The 19,383-nt window shown below is 40.9% G+C and overlaps 1 protein-coding gene across 1 annotated transcript in view; it reads left to right on the top strand.

Moving 5' to 3' along the window:
* LOC101854170 (THO complex subunit 4) overlaps window positions 1–17,873 on the top strand; it is a 20,436-nt gene extending 2,563 nt beyond the window's left edge. The window contains exons 2-6 of the mRNA XM_005098411.2: window positions 6,826–6,984; window positions 8,233–8,380; window positions 10,255–10,393; window positions 15,542–15,668; window positions 17,313–17,873. Coding sequence (XP_005098468.1) covers window positions 6,826–6,984; window positions 8,233–8,380; window positions 10,255–10,393; window positions 15,542–15,668; window positions 17,313–17,327 — 588 coding nt within the window. The 3' untranslated portion in view covers window positions 17,328–17,873. The remainder of the gene's footprint in view (window positions 1–6,825; window positions 6,985–8,232; window positions 8,381–10,254; window positions 10,394–15,541; window positions 15,669–17,312) is intronic.
* Window positions 17,874–19,383: the final 1,510 nt, after the last annotated feature.

The raw sequence follows: 19,383 nt of genomic DNA, 5'->3' as shown, positions 1-19,383 counted from the left end.
AAGAAAACCTAGCGAAAACAACAGCAACAATGCAACTACCTTCGGTTGTGACCTCAGAAAGGAAGGGTTTGTTTTCTCAGAAAGGAATGGTTTGTTTTCTTCATCTTGATCAGTCCTGCCTAAGACGGCCACCTGTCTTATACGGCCACTTTTCTCCTTGACAATGGATGGCCGTCTTACACAGGTTCGACTGTATATGGAGGATTCATTTCCAATTCTATTGTATTATTGTATCAAACTCTTTATAGCAATGTAGGCCATTGTTTGTTTTGGAGTGTGTGTGTTTTTTTTCTTTCTGACTTGTGCTGGCCTTTTTACATGGGGGCCGTTGCAGGTTCTTTTTTTGGGGTAGGGTTAGGTCTTTTTAAAATTTTGTTTGTTGGTTGGTCGCTCGTTACTCGGAAGTCCTTCCTTTTATGACACCCACAATTTAAAAGCTCTTATAAGTTGGGGGGGGGGGGGGAATTGCGCCAAATTTTCAGACAATCTGGTTGAGGGTCACATGCAGGTCTAATGAGGAGCTCGAAAGGATAGATCTTGTCAGGAAACAAGACTTCCATTTTTCTATACAAAACTTTCAAATGAGCTTGATTTTGTATGAAATGATACTACCTGATAAAAAAGAAGCTTGTTTGATAATTTTGAATATCATTGTGCTGGTACAAAGAACAATTTGAGTGCAAAACGTTCGGAAATTGACCGTGATATTTTATCCCCTTTCGAACGAACCCTGGGTCATTCATAACAACAAGAGTGTCTAAAAAGGTTATTCGAATGAGCGTAACTACTTGTAAATTAATGTCTTTTATCAGCTTGTGAGAGGGGGTTATTCATGTGTTTTTAACACTTTATAAATAGAAAGCTATGAAAGATAGAGCGTTCTTTTCATCATCGATTAACACACTCCCACGGTATTCATGGCGAAAACACACGTTACCCGGCATGCGTGCTGTACACCAACAGTACACACTGAGTGACCCCGGCGGCCTGACCGGAACGTCCGACGTAATCGGTTGCTGATATGATTCAATTCGCATCTCAGCTCAGACACAGGACAAGAGTTAATACAAAAAAACACACAGCGAGGTCTAGGTTCTAGTCAACTGGACTGGCGAGGGAAACCCAAGAGTCTTGGGGGAATCTTCGTAAGAAGACAAAAATAGATGGCGGAAATACGTCATCTGTATTTGGGCCAATCACAGAGGTGTGCTAGGTGCTCGCTGTAGCTTCAAGTAATTTAAAATAACGAAGTATCTATTTCTCAGAACGCTCAGGAAAATAAACTTGATCTCTATTTCTCCGAACGGTTTCCGTTCTCAAGATTTTTGGGTTATTTGCTAGAGTTCGGCATCATCTTTAATTCTGCCACTCTGCATGGACTGGGAAGAGGCATTTTTTGCATCGGATTCAATTTCTAGAGCTAGCTCTAGAGATTTTTAGATGTCTGAATATTCAGATACTTCAATTGTGGTTGGGGCAACGTACCCGGACTATACTTCATTTGAAAACGCCTTCAAAAGTTACCTCGAGAAAACAAGACTGTTCGACTTTAGCAGTAACCTATTTTGCATTTAGTCATCCCTAAAACAAAAACTACAACAAAAAAAATTCATCCATGCCCCCACGCCCTCCCCCCCTCACCCCCCCATTCACACCTTATACACACACACTCACACACACACACATGCGCAGGCGCTGACCACTCCATTCGCAAATAGGCTAACAAAAAAAATCTTGAGAACGGAAACCGTTAGGGGAAATAGAGTTCAAGTTTATTTTCCCGAGCGTTCGGAGAAATAGAACCGGCCTTAAAATAAAGTAAAGAAGAGACCTAATAGCAATGCCAGTCGCCCGCTGCGCCTTGGGCTGGAAATCGGCCTCCGCGCGAGGGGTAATTTTTGGGCCGCTCGGGATCAGAAGCGACTCTTGCAAGGTACAGAAAGTAGTGTTCCCATGGGGTGGCTGGTTATGCTGACGGCGCTCTACATTGACTAACTACCCAAATCCCGTAGATGTCAACAAAACAAATCTGGAAGATTGCGATAAACTAGGTAGCGTAAACACGGCCTCGTGGGCACTCGCGGCCTTCCGACCGCGTGGTATCGGTGAAATCGGGGTAATTCCGATCGCTGTTTCTTTGCTCTTTCGCTATAAAACACCAAATGCCGTACACCTTGTAAAAGTTCAGCTTTTCTTCGTTACAGTGGTGTAAGTTGTTTATATGTCCGATTATTAGGAGCTGGAGAATCGCCGACGAAAGCGAAGCCCCTCGCGATCGGAATATGTGGTCGGCCGGTTAAAAAATTGACACGCGTGCATTCAAATGCTTCGCGGAACGAGCGATGATTAAATACTGTCTTTTCATTGGTGGAGAACTGTAGCCCTTTAATTGGGCTTTCCCGTGGTATATATTTGGCCGTTGTCGTTTCAATAGAAAGCTTTTAAAAATGCTGTCAAAATGTTTAAAGATCACTTATTACCCAAAATATGTAAAATACCGGCTTTAAAAAGGTATGAATAAAAAGATCAGTTTATTTCCTAGTAGAATAAAGTAATCAGCTTGCAATTATTTTACATCAATCCTTCCGCGAGACTCAGAAAGCATGTGACCACGCACGCGGGGTACACTACAGTATAAGCCGACTCGCTCGCCGCGGGGGCCGGTGCGGCGCCGGCCGGGTCAACACTCGATGTTTTTGTCGAAATAACAACAGATCATCGTGTTTGAAGTGATAAAATACATATTTGTAATGATATCACAGTCTTGAAAAAAATTAGGCTCCATATATTTGTTATAGTGATTGTACTCTGTTAATGTGGAGATGTTTAGTGCACTTGGTACTCTTTTATTGTCTGTCAAACATGGGGTTGCAGCCAGTGACTGACTTTAACAAATTTGATCAAATTTTAAACAACTACCATTTTCTTAAAAATTAACTGAGAGGTTAAAGAATGGTACCAAAATGCTCAGTGGATATAGGCCTTTCAAATGGAACAGATAAATTTGGCATACAGCTACTTCGAAAATTTAGTTTCTGGTACCTACATAAACTGAACACCTGTTAATAGTCCTAAAACTGTAGCCTAACCCTTGCCCAGGGGTGAAAGTTTTCCGGCTCCTGCCAGAATTTCCGGCTACTTGAACTCATCCATAGGCCACCTTCCGGCTACACTGGCCCGGCAAGTCTTCCATAGCCGGCGACGTGACAGGAATTTGATAAAAATCGCTGAGACCCGATAATTTGAGGAAATCTGTAAATTACCCCGCGAAGAAGTCGAGAAGACTCGGGGAACATATAAAAAGTTCTGGAATATTTGAAAACAAATCCCAATATGGTCAGTAAGTTAATTTTTGCTGATCGCGATTGTGATTCGTTTGGCTTTTCCCGGTCCGACAGTACGTGTTACTCGAACAGGCCGCTATGGCGGCATGCGGAAGCGTGTGACAGCGTGGCTCGATCGGGAATATCAGGATTACTTTCGCTTTCGTTACCACCCAGAACTTGGCCGGTGATAGACTGGTAATGCAACTTTTGTGACAAACAGGTCTGCCAGTACTATAAACGCTGTGTCGCCATGAAAATAAATCAAATTTTGTATCTGTGCCGTCACTTGTGAAAAAAGAAAGAAAAGCGTCGTCCGATTGTCAGCTTGTTGGGCTCCTCATGGTGACCGGTCATTGAACGTGCGCGCGTTCTCGTCGCATGATACGGAATCCTCTGACTGTGAGCATCGACGGTAGTTAGGGTCGCCAAAGTTCATTCAAAGTTTAGCGTTTAGAAGCATAGGACTCTGAAGGGGAAGGGGGGAATTTTTAAAAAAAAAAGATACCCTGGGTGGAGAGGGTGCGGAAGGCAACACCGGAGAACAACTAACTTGGAAGCACATTTTATATTAAATTATTTTGTTTGAGCTCTCTCCAAAGCGCGCTTTGGTGCCGGCCGTGTGTGGAATCGGGATCCGTCATATCTTGTAAGCCTTGTTATTGATGAACTAAAGTGTTTGCGTTTCATTGGATGGGTGATAGCAGCTTTCTGTTCAAGACTGGCAAATTTTCAGTGTCACTGTATCTTGACCTCTCTCAGTTCTTACAATTCTCGCACTGAATAGGTCTACTTAAGCCATTCAAGTTTTTACTCTACTTTGGGTTTGAGCAATAATTTTTGTCTTTCACGTTTATGATATGAATCATGATACCAAGACTGGTTCTTGACAGTCGAGGTTCTGGTTCTAGGCCCTTTCACTGGCTTAAAGCAGGATTCATTTGTATAATATAGTTTATATATTATATATAAAATGATGAGGGGAAAATATAAATTAAGGAAATATCTAACAAGTAAGAACAGACTGAAATACGTAAGTCACACAAGACTCCAGTTCCACACTGTAATTTTGTTTACTGGATACATACTATATAATGTTGGCTATGTACTTGTTTGTGTGTATTATATTTAAATAGAGCATGTGCTGTCACTGTTATGTAACATGCCCCTGGAAAATTGAGAAGCCTACCCCATCCTTCAGGCCGCGTGAATTTACCGTGAACTTTTCGGGCTATCCATTCTCTAACAACTAAATTTTCAGGCTAAACCATCTCTTGTCACTTTCACCCATGCCCTTGCCCTAACTACCAGTCTCTCTACTATTCTATCCTATTTATTTAGCAATGCCAATGGCCCGCTGCGCCTTGGGCCGGAAATCGGCCTCCGCGTGAGGGGTTATTTTGGGCTGCTTGGAATCAGAAGTGACTCTCTTCTAAGTATAGTTACGGGAAAACTCGTGGACGAAAATAAATGAAACTCGGCAACCATTCAGAGGAAAGGTTAAACTAACGACATGCCAGCGTCCAATCCCGAACGATTTCTAGAACCGGAGATATTGTCGTGTTTGTGCGAATTTTCTCTGCAGTTCGAAAACTAAGCGGAGCTGCGGGTTGATCGCCGACCACACAGGCGCCCCGCATGTCTTCTTTATTGCTGTAAAATTTCAGATCTCTGTGTGTAGTACATTTTACGCACCAACTTAAAATTACCACCCATCCATTGATAAAACGCTAGAGCTGGAAACTAGATCACGCATTCCAAACGCGAGGTGCCGGCATGTAAGAGGCGCGTGATCATTAGGCGGCATGTGATTGGCTGCCTATAACTAAATAGGGCAGCGATGACATCGCGGGTTTTCCCGATAGCACTTTACTGAGTTTTAGAAGGGGTGATCGCGTCGCGGTAAAAACGATGTCACGCAATTCAACAAATTTCACGCAAATATCAGTCTTTTAGATCCAAAGTAATTAAGACGTCGAAAAAGTGATAGCAGAACTAGATTCTGCACTAAAAATCACATGAAGATGCCAAGTTTCATTCATATTCTCCAATTCATCACTGACTTATGAACAGTTTTTCCTCAAAATTCATAAAGACATGTCCCACATTCTGGCGATATTTTCCTATATGAAGGCCCTCTAACATTTTGCTAACAAAAATCCCAATAACTTTTTAATTTATCAATGGATTTTTAAAATTTAAAAACCACAGTTCTTAGAATTTACTCTTATTTTCATTTAAGCCCATTTTTAAGCAATTTGGATGAACATTTAATTTTTCATTGTCATTGCTAATTTATTAAATTTCATAGTGGTCACTTGATACACTCAGAATTCCTCTCCCATAAAATATGATTAGACAAGATCTACAGTGCTTTTAGTTTTGGTAAATTTTCTAGAATTAAACAGTTACCATGTGGCCATGGTGTAGCAAAGACTGGGCAGGTCAAGGTTAATCCTTAACCCTGGTCCTCAAGGAGTGGGTTGATGTCCTTGATAAGCTTATTTCGGCTCCTTGCCTTTGTTCCGTTCCTGTGTCAGTCCGGCCTTGGCTCAGCGCATGCGCGCCGAGCATCATCCGTGTGATGACTGGGTCCCATATTCCGGCAGTTCTTGTGTGTGTACGTCAGTCTGCTTGAGTTTGTGTGCGTTTGTGGCCTACTTCTAGATCTGGAACTGCCTGCATTGGTTGGTAACCGAGGCAGAGGCCTATGTCTCATTCAAAACAGGCCAAGTTGGTCCTCTAGATGTTTGTCCAATGAAATTAGAAGAAATTTACCCACTTAGACATACGGTTCTCGAAAGGATAGCCGTTAAACAAGACTTCCATTTTTCTATACAAAATCTTTCAAAATAGCTTGATTTTTATCATCATGATCCAGTGCCAGATCAGCGACAGACATCGGCGATCATGGTTCTCCATTCATTCCTTTGCTCGGATGCTCTCCAAAAAGCTATAGATGTTTCCCTGATCTTTCCCTGTTACCCATTTGTTTAGGTTACCCAAGTATGTTGTTCTGGGCCTTCCCCTGCCTCGCTTGCCCTCAATTGATTTTATATAAAATGATATTACCTGATTAAAAATAAGCTTAGATTTGATAGTTTTGAATACCATTGTGCTGGTAAAAAGAATAATTTGAGAGCACAACATTCGGAAATTGACCTATCCCTTTCAAACCCCAGGTCATTCGTAACAACAAGAGCGTCTAAAAAAAGTTATTCGAATAGGCCTAACTACTCGTAATGTCTTATCAGCTTATGAGAGGGGGTTATTCATTTGTTTGTAACGCTTTATATAGAAAGCTATAAAAGATAGAGCATTATTTTCATCATTGATTAACACACCCCCTCGGTATTCATGTCGAAAACACACGTTTCCAATGCCGCTTATGAATGAATTGATCAAACTTTCCTTCCTTACAATTGCAAGGTGTGATGATACATTGTTACGACTACAAAAACATTATTTAAAAAGTATGTTTTTTTTTCTTGTTTTTTTTCAGTCCAGGGATGTTCCCAACGATGTTTGGCAGCATGATATGTATGATGGTGGTTCAGCTCCTCTTCGACGTGGTGGTGGAGGAGGACCTCCTCTCTCAGGGGGTCAGGGGAAGCTGCTCGTGTCAAATTTAGACTTTGGAGTGAATGATTCAGATATACAGGTAACAGCCAACATTAGCTGCAGTAGTTTATTTGTCTCTACATGTGATTTATGTGGGAGGGGGGTCCAGGTTTGTCTGTGGTTGTGTAAGGGGCTGATCTCCTGAAACATTTTGTAGAAAACCATAGGTAAAAAGAGAAAGAGATGGCTGGAAGTTGTAAACTAAAAATCAGGAATGATTTCAAGATTTAAATATTCCCACCACTTTTCCATCCTCCTGTGATGAGCACAAATTGTCAGTAATTGAAAAAAAAAAAAAAAAGAGATGCAGGCGAGTAGAAAAAGAGCCTATATGTGTAGCAAAAATCGAACGCTGAAAGCCTGTATATTGTTATTGATTTTCTGTATTTCGAACCGTCTACAGCCGCAGAAAAACCTGCACTGGTCTGCCGTTATGAAATCAAAATCGGGAGACTGGACAAGCCTAATGTCCCCAGTTCATGGACATTCTGGCGCTTGCAGTGCCAAATTCTTTTTAGTGTAATTATTCAAGTATGTTTTTAAGTGAACTGTGGCCATTGTTGCACTGGCTCTCAATAGATCTCTTCTCAGCATGTCTTGGCCAAGTTTGAAGACATGAATGTTATATATTACTATTGCTTGCTTTTGTGCCATAATTGTCCTCCATATCTTGGCTTTATATGATTCCAGTCAAACCTCATTGTACCCCCCCTCCCGTTATACTGCCAGCCCCGCTTACTGCCAGGTTTTGCTAATGCACTAAAAAGATGGCCTATATAAACTTGGTATTTACGTCTTCACACTGCTATCCGTCAACTGTCTGAGTTGTAAGGTCCTTATTTTATCCCAAAGAAAATAAACCCTGCCATAGCGTCAGTGAACTGACCGCCTGAGGTAAACGCTGCTCACGGCGCGCAACACCCTCTGGTTAGCTACTTGGTAATCTTTCTCCCACGAAAAAACCAAACATAGACATTTTTGAAATGCAGATTGCACAGCAGAATCATGTTCTTTGACGTTGGGCAGTTGGGGCTCTTCAACAGAGCATCCCCATTGAACCGCCAGCCCCACTGTTCCACCAACTTCATGCTCGTCCCAAGGATGGCGGTATAATAAAGTTTGTCTGTATTCTTTAATATTACATCTTATCAGTCAGTATTGCTTTATCCTAACTCCTTGTGGTGTCATTTTCTGAGATATACATTCCTTTGACATTCTATGTAATGACAGAACTTTGTTACACTTTGTACTCTTGTGCCTCATTGTTTTTTATTTTCCTTCTTCACAGGAACTTTTCTCAGAATTTGGACCATTGATGAAGGCAGCAGTTCATTTTGACAGATCAGGTCGTTCATTAGGCACAGCTGAAGTGATATACCAAAGACGCACAGATGCTGTGAAAGCTATGAAGCAATACAATAATGTACCTCTCGATGGTAAGGTCTTTGTTTGTAGTCATAAGCGATACTTTGTCTCTTGATGTCTAAAAAGGAAATGTATCCTTAGAAGGGTACACTGTCTTCGTTACTAATTTTCACTGTTATTATTTACCAATCTTGGCTAACATTTCCAGTTAGTGGTCTTTGATACTTGCTTTGTTTGAATAATTGTTCAATCATTTAGTCTTTAAGTTTGCTTTTTCAGTAGTTTGCATATTTGCAGACCTGCACTCATCCTGATTTTTTCCCCAAATCTCGAGCATCCCGATTTTCCAGATTTTGATCACATGTATCCCGATTTTTTTATTGTTCCGTCTGTTGCGCCGGATTTTTCTAAAAACTTACTCAGCCTTCTTCTATGTCGCGGGAACTATTTCAGTTGCAACATACAAATTATTATTTGTACTTCTACTGTTACTTTCCAAAGAAGCTTTGTTCGAGTACTGGTTAGTTGGGCCAGTCATCAAGACCCACCAGTAAAACTGTTTCAATCATGCGTTCGCATCACGTGACCTGACTTCAGCGTGTGAGTTCTGAGTGTGTCGGGGACCGCCCGTTGACTGTGTCAACTTAAGTTTATGCACACTGCTAGAAGCATCTTTCGGGACCCTGGTGATTTGTCCTTAATCCTGATTTTTTTCATCAAATCCTGATTTTTCCCCCTGAGATCCTGATTTTTAGCTTTCATAGAGTGGCAGGTCTGATATTTGTTACTGATGTGCAGGATCTTGAAAGCAGTGTGGATGGATGAAATGTAGATGAAGGGTGCTTTTGTATTCTATCTTTATCTGGATTTGCGGACCAGTCTACCTTTTGTGTCCATTCTCAAGGACTTTACCAGTTTCTGTTGTTAGATATCATCTTTATCAATTCTGTTACACATATCAATTGTAAACTAAAAGTTGCGATTAGTATGTTTTAGTCCAGTAGGATTGCATACCTTTCCGAATTTTCCGGGAATTTCCGAATTGCCATTGTCGTTCTCGAACCTTCCCCGAAACGGCACCTCTCTCTCTGTCGGTGTTTCTCCACTGGTTTGTTTCAGCTGTTTTTGTAGTGTAGGTGGTTTTTTTTAGTAGCTTTAGCAGCCTATCAAAATTCCAGAATTCAGTCTCTCAAAAGTTGGAAAGCCTGGTCCAGGCGAAGGGCTACAACTCAAATGGCAGCTGGGTCAAATAAATGATTTGAAATGTTGTAGTTTTGAAGGTGATCTGCTTGGAAGATTTGTGCACTCCCCTATTGGAGAGTTCACCACTTAAGTGCATGTTTCCTGTAGCAGGACTATTAATGTGGACACAATGGGTATTTCGCATAGTCTGTCTTCTATTTTGGTTTGTTGATAGGAGAACATTTGTGTGCCATTATGTGACATCTTAGGAATTTTTAATGAAAAGCACTTCTTGTTTTTTATTTTGTTTCTGCTTTGTTCAGCTTGACACCTATTGATCTTGTGCAATAAATTTCTTGCCTACTTGCGATAAGGTGTAATTTGAACTCTTCCAGATTCCCTTGTGAGGCTGGCAGCTGCTCTAGTGTGGTTTGTGTCTTCTTTCTTATTAAATGTCTGTCGTCATTATCTCTCCTTCTGTTCTTTGTATGTTACCCTCTTGTAAAACCTCTAATCTTCAGCTTTCATATGACTTATTTGTGGTGCAAGTGCCGTAGAGCTCTTATTAAAGCAAAAATAAAACCTTGTTTCCCAGCAGTATATCACCTGGCCGCTGTGTCTCGCCAGGCCATAACTGTATATGTGGGCAGCAGTCATCTCTATTAAAAAAGGTGTGATGGTCTATTAATAGACATTTTTAGTAGCAGTTATTTTGTCAACAGCAAAAGACAATATATAGCCTATTTCTTTTGTTCTTTCTCAGGTCGGGCTATGAACATTCAGTTAGTAGGAGCAGTTTCTCGGATTGGTCCAACCCGCGGTGGCGGCGGCGGCGGCGGTGGCGGCGGCGGTGGCGGCGGCAACAGTGGTGGTTTTGGAAACAGACAAGGCGGTGGTGGAGGGTATGTGTACTTGTCTGGATGCTATGCACAGTGCAGTCCACGTAAACTAAAATCTATGGGACTACAGGATTTTCTTCAGCTAAGCCTGTTTAGACAGGATGCTCAAATAGAAGTAAAAAAATAGAAAAGGATTTCATTTTTTGTTTGGCTTACGGCTGTTTTCAGATAAACAATGTTTGGTTTAAATGGACTGCACTGTGTAATTGGTACCAAAAAATAATTTTGGTAGTTTGATTTTTGTGACAGAGGTTGGAAACTTTTTCATTTATTTTCATTTTTTTTGGACAGCCTTTAGTCCTTTAAAGGAAAAGACTGATTTATATTTTGAAGCAAAGAAAAGAACAAAAGAACAAAGGGAGTTGGGAAAAAACATGTTGTTGAAAAGTGAATATCAAGTGCACTGTTTTAATTCTTTTAAAAATACTCGCAGTAGTTGTCTGACTGACTACAGTGGACCTCAGCAAACTTGGAATCAACGAGAGGAGATGGATTCCTCTTTTTATTTTAGTAATTGAAATCAATAAAAATAATTCGGATTCAATGAATACATAAATGATCATGCTTGGATTCAACGAAGTCACTTGCAGGGTGAACTTTCCCCACTCATGTGGCTTCGCTCACTTTCCTCCCCCCAACGTACCCTTATCTATTCCGGGAAGCCATCCGTGGCACCTGCATCATGAACCATTATTCGCTTAGCTTATTGTTTATATCTTATAAATGTGACCAATCAGTGGCCTTCTTTTATACCAATACATGCGTTGTTGGCACGCGCACGTGTCTTGGCTTGTGTTGGTGTCGGATGGGTGGCCAGCACATGTGTGACTCATGGGTGAAAGTGACAAGAGATGGTTTAGCCTGAAAATTCTGTTGTTAGAGAACGGATAGCCTGAAAAGTTCATGGTAAATTCATGTGACCTGAAGGATGGGATAGGCTTCTCAATTTTCCAGGGCCATGTTACATAACAATGACAACACATGCTCTATTTAAATATAATACACACAAACAAGTACGTAGCCAACATTATAAATAGTACAGGGCTCTCAGACTTCCGCGGATCCGCGAATTTCCGAGATTCGCGGTTCGGAGAAAGTCCGGGGCTGAGATCAGCGGCCGCGGAATCGCTGAGCATCACGTGGTCATGTTTCCGTCGCGCTTCGCATCTGCACGGGTTTCATAATTATCTTCTCCGAGAAAAAATGCGAAAATTTGGAGAACATAATAGAGCGATGTATGCCAGTTTGGCACTAACCGCCCACCTTTACTTCCTGTTCATAACTACTACTGACTTTGCCTTTCCGGTTTTTTATCGAAATCGGTTGACTTTCACAATTTATGCGAATACATGTATCTGGCAACATTTTCTTTTCCCAAACATCCGGTCTGTGTTGGAAGGAAAGAGAGAACAACAAAGAAGCCTGGAAGATGGCGTATCACGTTCTCTCAAAGAGTGAAGAGGCCATTGTGAAAGAAATAGACAAAGATTGCAAGAATAATTTGAAGTATCAGTTGTTAGAAGATGTGGTGAATGTGACAATCAATGGAGTAGATTTCCAAGCAAAGGTAGGCGATAGCATTGCCAAGATAAACGTCAGTAGAAAAGCTTTATGCAAGTTGTGCAATTCGTTACTTATGTATACAAAGGAAAGGGTGCGAGTACATTGAAAGAACATCTGAGAACAGAGGCACACATCGCGCAGATCAAGACTCGGCAGTCGAGTTACAGCCTTGGGAGCTTTGTCAACCCATGGTGGAGTTAAAGTGCATTATTGTGTTTTTGTTATGTGCCATTGTCTGTATACCTTGTTTTGTTTGTTTACATGGATCCTTTCAGTGCTCGTTTTCTTGCTCTTCCTTTTGCAATGTTTGTAGGCCTGCTTGTGCATTTTGTTGCGTCTATCGCGATCCTCCGACAAAGTTCAGGGGTTGGGAAAATTTTTCACTGGGAGCCCTGATAGTATGTATCCAGTCAACAAAATTCAGTGCGGAACAGGAGTCTTGTGTGACGTACGTATTTCAATCTGTTCTTACTTGTTAGATATTTCCATATTTCCCCTCATCATTTTATATAATAAACTATATAATACAAATGAATCCTGCTTTGAGCCTGTGAAAGGGCCTAGAACCAGAATATCGATTGTCAAGAACCAGTCTTGGTATTATGATTCATATCATAAACATGAAAGACAAAAATTATTGCTCAAACCCAAAGTAGAGTAAAATCTTGAATGGCTCAAGTAGACCTATACAGTGTGAGAATTGTAAGAACTGAGAGAGGTCAAGATGCAGTGATACTGAAAATTTGCCAGTCTTGAACAGAAAGCTAAAAAAACCCATTCTGCTTTCATTAAGAATTCGTGTACGTTTTTGTATCGCTGACAATTTTGGATCTAGTTCTTCCTTGTTCACTATACCAAAAAAAAAATGTTATTATCGACATTAGGGAAGTGGATGAGATTGAATGCAGAAAAAGCAGGTGTATTATAGAAGGATTCAATTAAGTCTTGATTTGGAAAGTGATTTGGATTGTAGACCCATAATTGTTAGTGACACAATGCGCTGCAACAAAAAAAAATACGCTTCAAGCTTTGAATTCTCAAAAAAAACACCCCAAAAACATGTCTATTTTTAACTTGACGACAATATTGTAAACACGGATTTGGAGGACTGAAAGTATAATGTATTTAATAAGGGGAGGTGAAAACGACACGCTCTGTGTCGTTCTGGGGTACGGGGTTACAGTTAAGCGGAAAGGACATGGAGCATGTCATTGTTAACAAGGCAACAAACAGAAATGGGTCACTCCCCTTTTTTATTCTTTTTATAGCATTCTACTTGATATTAGACACATAAGATAGTGCGTCAGTGCTGGTGATCAGTCTGAAATTCTATGTTCTCGCTGTGGCCAAAGATAGTGCGTCAGTGCTGGTGATCAGTCTTAAATTCTATGTTCTCGCTGTGGCCAAAGATAGTGCGTCAGTGCTGGTAATCAGTCTGAAATTCTATGTTCTCGCTGTGGCCAAAGATAGTGCGTCAGTGCTGGTAATCAGTCTGAAATTCTATGTTCTCGCTGTGGCCAAAGATAGTGCGTCAGTGCTGGTAATCAGTCTGAAATTCTATGTTCTCGCTGTGGCCAAAGATAGTGCGTCAGTGCTGGTGATCAGTCTGAAATTCTATGTTCTCGCTGTGGCCAAAGATAGTGCGTCAGTGCTGGTGATCAGTCTTAAATTCTATGTTCTCGCTATGGCCAAAGATAGTGCGTCAGTGCTGGTGATTAGTCTGAAATTCTATGTTCTCGCTGTGGCCAAAGATAGTGCGTCAGTGCTGGTGATCAGTCTGAAATTCTATGTTCTCGCTGTGGCCAAAGATAGTGCGTCAGTGCTGGTAGGCCACAATTTCAGGCAGGCACCCATTGACTTTATTATGCCTGACATAAAAAGTAGACCAATTGTGTACAGTATGTGTACTTGTCAGTAGTGATGATAGACAAATGCCTGCTGTTGTGACATGCGAGAAGAGTTGTTGAAAACAAAAAATTTAGAGGCTCACATGTGTGAGAAAAGAATATGTGTGTGCACCCTCTTTTCAGTGGAAATGAATGAAGGATATCGAGACTCACATTCAAGTTACAGTGATGATTGATTCTATTGCAAGCGCTGGACTCTGTAGAAAATTCTCCTAACAAATCTTTCCTTATCCTTTCTGACTCTTGTCTTGCATCACCTCACTCACAAACTACACGCTCATACACCCAAAAATAGTTGGGCTACAACAAAAAATACAGGCCTTGACTGAAACCGGGAAAAGTGTCGTGTTCTCATGGCTACCTAGCCATGTGGGCATCCGACGAAGCGAGCAGGTAGATCACCTGGCGAAGGAATCCTTATCCCTTCTGTTGGGATCAACGACGAACACTCTCCCACAGACTGACCCATTGGAAAAAACAAACAATAAACTTCACAACATTAAGCCCAGACTGGGACCGCGAAATCCTTCTGGCCTCTCCAGAAGAGACGAAGTCATTTTTACTTGATTACTCATCGAACACACGGCCCTAGCACATAAATACCTCCTTCAAGGAGATGAGAAGCCGTTCTGGATTATACCATTAGACACATTTTAACCGAATGTCTAGACTTCGGAGATACCCGAAGGAAATATTTTAGATGCAAAAAATTGCAAGATGTTTTCCGTCGTTGATCCCAACAGAATTCTGGATTTTATGAAAGCCATTGGCCTTTATGGGAAATTGTAAAATGAAATAAAATTGTTAAAAAATTTTATGTTATTTAAGGGGAAGAGCGACCCTTGATTTAGCAGATTTTGGGTCAGGCTATGCAAATTTTCTGTTGGCTGATTTTTGAAGATCAACCAGTTTTTTGTTTAAAAATAGCATGGATACAATTGGGAAAGTCTTTATTCTCCTCGTAAATTGCCTTTGAAAATGTGACGATGGGTTAATATAGTGAATTTTTACATTGATTGTCAGTTTTCGCGAAATGTAATTTTTTTGCCGTTTTTTCCATACTCCTTCCTTAGGAAAAGATGGCATGTCTGTCATCAATGTAACAGAGAGATATTTGCGAAAACATTAACACTTTTCCGTTGGCAAGCGATTATGCAACCAACATTTCAAAAAAGTTTTTTATACTTTGGGCAAATTCTCATATTTTTTTTCTTTTGCACTTATTGAAATAAACTTGCTGTTACTCTGATAGGGTCTGGTTCAGGTATACTCTCACCAAATTTGGTCAGTAAATAAGAAAGCCGTAGGGATTTGAAATTCATTGTTTATTTTCAAGATGGCGGCCGTAAAATAAAATGGCGTATCAAGAGATTTTACTATGCCTAACTTATTTGTGTTCTTAGATTTGATCTTGGGCAACAAATATAGAAAATGGTCCTCAAGGGTAGCTCCTCCCGTTAAAAAAGTTATTTTAAATTTAAAACGTATTTACCTTAGATTTTAACATTTTAAAATCTGATTATTGACCCGAGCCCAGTCGTGCAGTGCACTGTCGTGAATGCAACCAACTTGTGTTTCGCGCGCTCATATGACCTTATGCAGTTGCGAGCGCTGTAAAAACTCATATAAAAACAAACAAGCAAGCGCTTATTCCCATTTTCTGGTCTCTTTTTCTTTTCAGCTTCAGAGGAGGTCGAGGAGGTAGAGGAGGGGGCAGAGGCCGGGGCAGAGGTCGCGGTGGCCGTGAGAAGCAGGAGGTACCCACCCTTGAAGACTTGGATGCTCAGCTTGAAGCTTATAACGCAAAGGTAAGAAAAAGATGAAAAAAATATGACCTGACCTCCTCTTTCTACTATGGTCTCCAGTATATGACCAGTTGAGACATAATGTCTAACATAGGGAAAATAAAAAGTTTGACCTCTTTTTATATTCTCTTTGTTTTTAGAGGGTTTTGTAATGAAGAATGGGGAAAACCTTCTGTTGGTGTGTAAATAACAAAGATATGAGAACTTTTTGAAGTGGAAATAGTAAAAATTCATTTTTGAGAAAACAGACAAAAAAGTTACAATATTTTTACAGTTAACTATAGAGTTGGGGCGAGCGGACGGACGGGTTCGTTACTCACGGACTCAGTCTGAGCGAGCGGGTAACGGACAGTCATGCGAGCGGACTGCGAGCCTCAAGACAGTTCGTTTTTTGGGTCCGCCCCACAATTTTACTTCTCAGCGAGTGGACTGCGGACCTCAAGCCTCAAGTCAGTTTCTTGGGTCCGCTCCACAATTTTACTTTTCAGCGAGTGGACTGCGGACCTCAAGCCTCAAGTCAGTTTCTTGGGTCCGCTCCACAATTTTATTCACTGAACGGGCGGGCGAACGAACGAACTCTAGCAGATGAGATACTCGACGGGAGATTTAGCCCCATCGTCTATTGTTTGTTAATTAGGCCTAGTGTTTCAAGCAACTAGTGGTGCTACAGAGAGTGAGAGATGCTGGTGATGTAGTACTATGTGTGAAACCTTTCACCGTGTGTGTGGGCACAATATGTACGATCCAATTATCGCGAAGCGTAAGTTTAAGGAATTCTCAAAGGCCTTGGGGGGGGAGGGGGGTTAGAGAAACTTCCGCCATGAACACGTAGCTACCATATGGGGCAGGAGGGTGATTTTTTTACTCGGGGGGGGGGGCTGGGTAAGTAGTATGCAATGGAAGGAGTTGCTCTCCGTCCGTCCGCCCCTCGAATGCATGTAGTTTCTCCCTCCGCTCCCTAAATGAACTCTTGTCTGTGTCCCATGTGTAGCGAGTAGCGAACTATTCTTCACAAGCGGACGGCTTGTTACCCGTCCGCTCGTTTGCAGGTAGTGCCAGTGAGTAGTTCGTTACTCGTGGACGCTGATTTAGCGAGCCCAACCCAACTCAAGTAAACTATCATCTTTCAAGATTAGGGTCTGAGAGACATAAAAGCTTTGATTTTGTCATGAAGAAAAATATCCAGGGAAGAGATTTCAAGTTGACGTGGGTCCAGATGAAGATTGACCTTTGTCAGCTAGTTGGGTGTTCCCGTGCATAGGAAGGGTTTGTACTATGTTAGGCACTATAAACATATATTGCCAATGTGCTTTGATAATGGCCTAAGTCATTATCATTGTTCTGATTTAACAAACAGACAATGAAACACTCTTTTATTTTGGGGAGAGTATGAGGATTAAGACTAATGTGTTTTTGTTAATGTGGCGTATGTCATGCTAATTCAGCTCAAATTACAAGTCCACAATTATTCTTTGCTGATGGTTAAAGGGCACCACTGGTAGGTCCTACTTTTCTTTTCTTTTCTTCTGTCTGTCTTGCTTCTTCCCCCCAACTACATGACCATTTTTGTGTTAATATCCTCCTTTTTACTAAAAAATCGAATTATTTTGATTGGCTTATTAAATTGAAATTTCTTTTCCCTTTCAGATGGACCAGAATTAGGTGCAGCCGACAGTCGACATTGTATTATATGAGTGTGGCAGGACATGAGTGTGTGTGAAATTGCGAGACCTCTCTTATTTTTTATCAGTTTTGCTTTTCGGGTTTTTAAAATGTGTGAGAATGGGACAGTAGGCAGTACTGTTCATGTGTGTAGCCTAAGTGTATGATTTTACTGTTGTAGTTCCTCAGTTGTAGTTATCAAGTGTAAGTTTGACATGGTTCACCCTTGAATTCATCAAATCATTATGATCCCCCCCACCATTCAAATGAAATATGACCTTTCTCATTGTACTTTTCATCACTTTTGGTTTACCTCCCTGTGGAGTAGGGTTTTGCAACTGATTTTTACGATTTGAAGTGAATGGAATTGGTCTCATGTTTTGAAATTTCATTTCCTTGTTTTCCCGCGAGCTTGGAATTGTTTCTAAAATGTGAGACAGCCGTTTGAACAATTTTTTTTTTCTGTTGTTGATGTCCCTGTTGCAATTAATTTTGAATCGGGTTTCCATCTCATGTTTTTACCATTAAAAAGAATGAGGAATTTTACTCTTGTTTCTCTTTAATATTTTAGTCAAGGTAAAAGAAAAAAGTATAACGTCGACAAGCTGTTCAAATGTACCTAGCCCAGAAAGCAAAAGTTTTTTAGGAGAGAAAAAAAGCCCTTTCATTCTTTAATTATTGTATCTCTCTATATTGTCGCTTTTAAGGACAAGCGGGCTAACCCAGATTTCGGTATTTTCGGGAAATTTTGACCTAGACCAAAAGTGGGCATTGGCCTACCTATAGGAGAAGTTTGGTTTCATTGGTGTGTATATTTGTTTGGTTATAGAGAAAACTCTAGTATTTCAAAGAAACTGAATTAGGGGCAAAAACTTTTCCTTCGATTTTCTCAAAACAGCGTTTTTCTGGATAGCCCCCTTGTGCTTAAAAGCGACCATGTATATTATAAATGTATTTTTTCATGCTTTTTCAACCTCTGAATAATTTTAAAATTTGAATTTCAACAATTCCTCTGCAATTACCGGGAAAAAAAAATTGGGCTTAGTAGATCTGAACAGCTGGCCGGTGATTATGATAAATGTTTGGCTGTTGAAAGCTCTCTTTCCTGGTGTCAGTTTCTTTTTTTTTTTTTCATATATATGAGCGTGTGGGATACATTAAACATTTTCAATAGGTACGAAATATTGAATTTTGCCAGGGTGCAGCCTAAACCTACTCTTATCGATTTTGAACTACCTCGGGATCTCGGAGATTTTTCACCCTTATCCGAGAAGGCTTGGTATTTACCTACCATAAGGTCAGGGGTGTGGCTGAAAGAAGGAGCCAAGGAGAAGCAGAAGAAAGGCTGCAGAAAAAGTCAGGAGCCCAGAGGAGGGGGCAAAGGAGATGAGAGGGTGGGAGCAGAAAGTGGAGACGAAAGTAGACGACAGAACATTGTTAGAGAGCAGGAAAGGAGGTGACAGGAGAACATTTTTCTTCACTGTCCGGATTCGAACCCGCGACCTATTGAATGAGAAGAGGCGAACACCGTAACCTCTCGACCATGAGATCCTCCTGCACTTCGTCCTTGTATCTATATTAAATATATGACCTTGATTCCCACTTGGGGAAGTCTAGTTTATGGAGTATCTTCATCTTCCTGCTCGGATATTGGATCCCTCTCGGCCCACTTGGTCCTGAACTCGGCTTGCCTCCTGTATTAACTAATTTGTAAAAAATTGGGGTGCAAAACACTTAGAATCATTTACAAACGGGCACAACTTCTAGCCTCCAACAAGATGGTTTTGCTTCCAAATTGCTCGAAATTCGGTCAAGAAGTGTGTAAAACGTATAGATCTAGAATCATTTACAATGGATGCAACTTGTAACAGTATTTGAAAAAATCTCCAACGCTAGTGTTGTCTTGTTTACTCAATACTCGATACAGAGTCAGAGGAGTGCTACTGAAGTGACTTATGTTTTTTAGTTTTAGTAAGAGTTTTACGGCACTCGCAAACAATAATGTCATATGTGTCGAAGAGGTCTTACAGGACAGTAACAAAGACAAAAGGGGAGG

The sequence above is a fragment of the Aplysia californica genome, unplaced genomic scaffold (assembly GCF_000002075.1).
Source record: "Aplysia californica isolate F4 #8 unplaced genomic scaffold, AplCal3.0 scaffold00182, whole genome shotgun sequence".
NCBI lineage: Eukaryota > Metazoa > Mollusca > Gastropoda > Aplysiida > Aplysiidae > Aplysia > Aplysia californica.
Note: the sequence above shows the minus strand (reverse complement) of the source record. Positions and strands in the feature narration are given on the sequence as shown.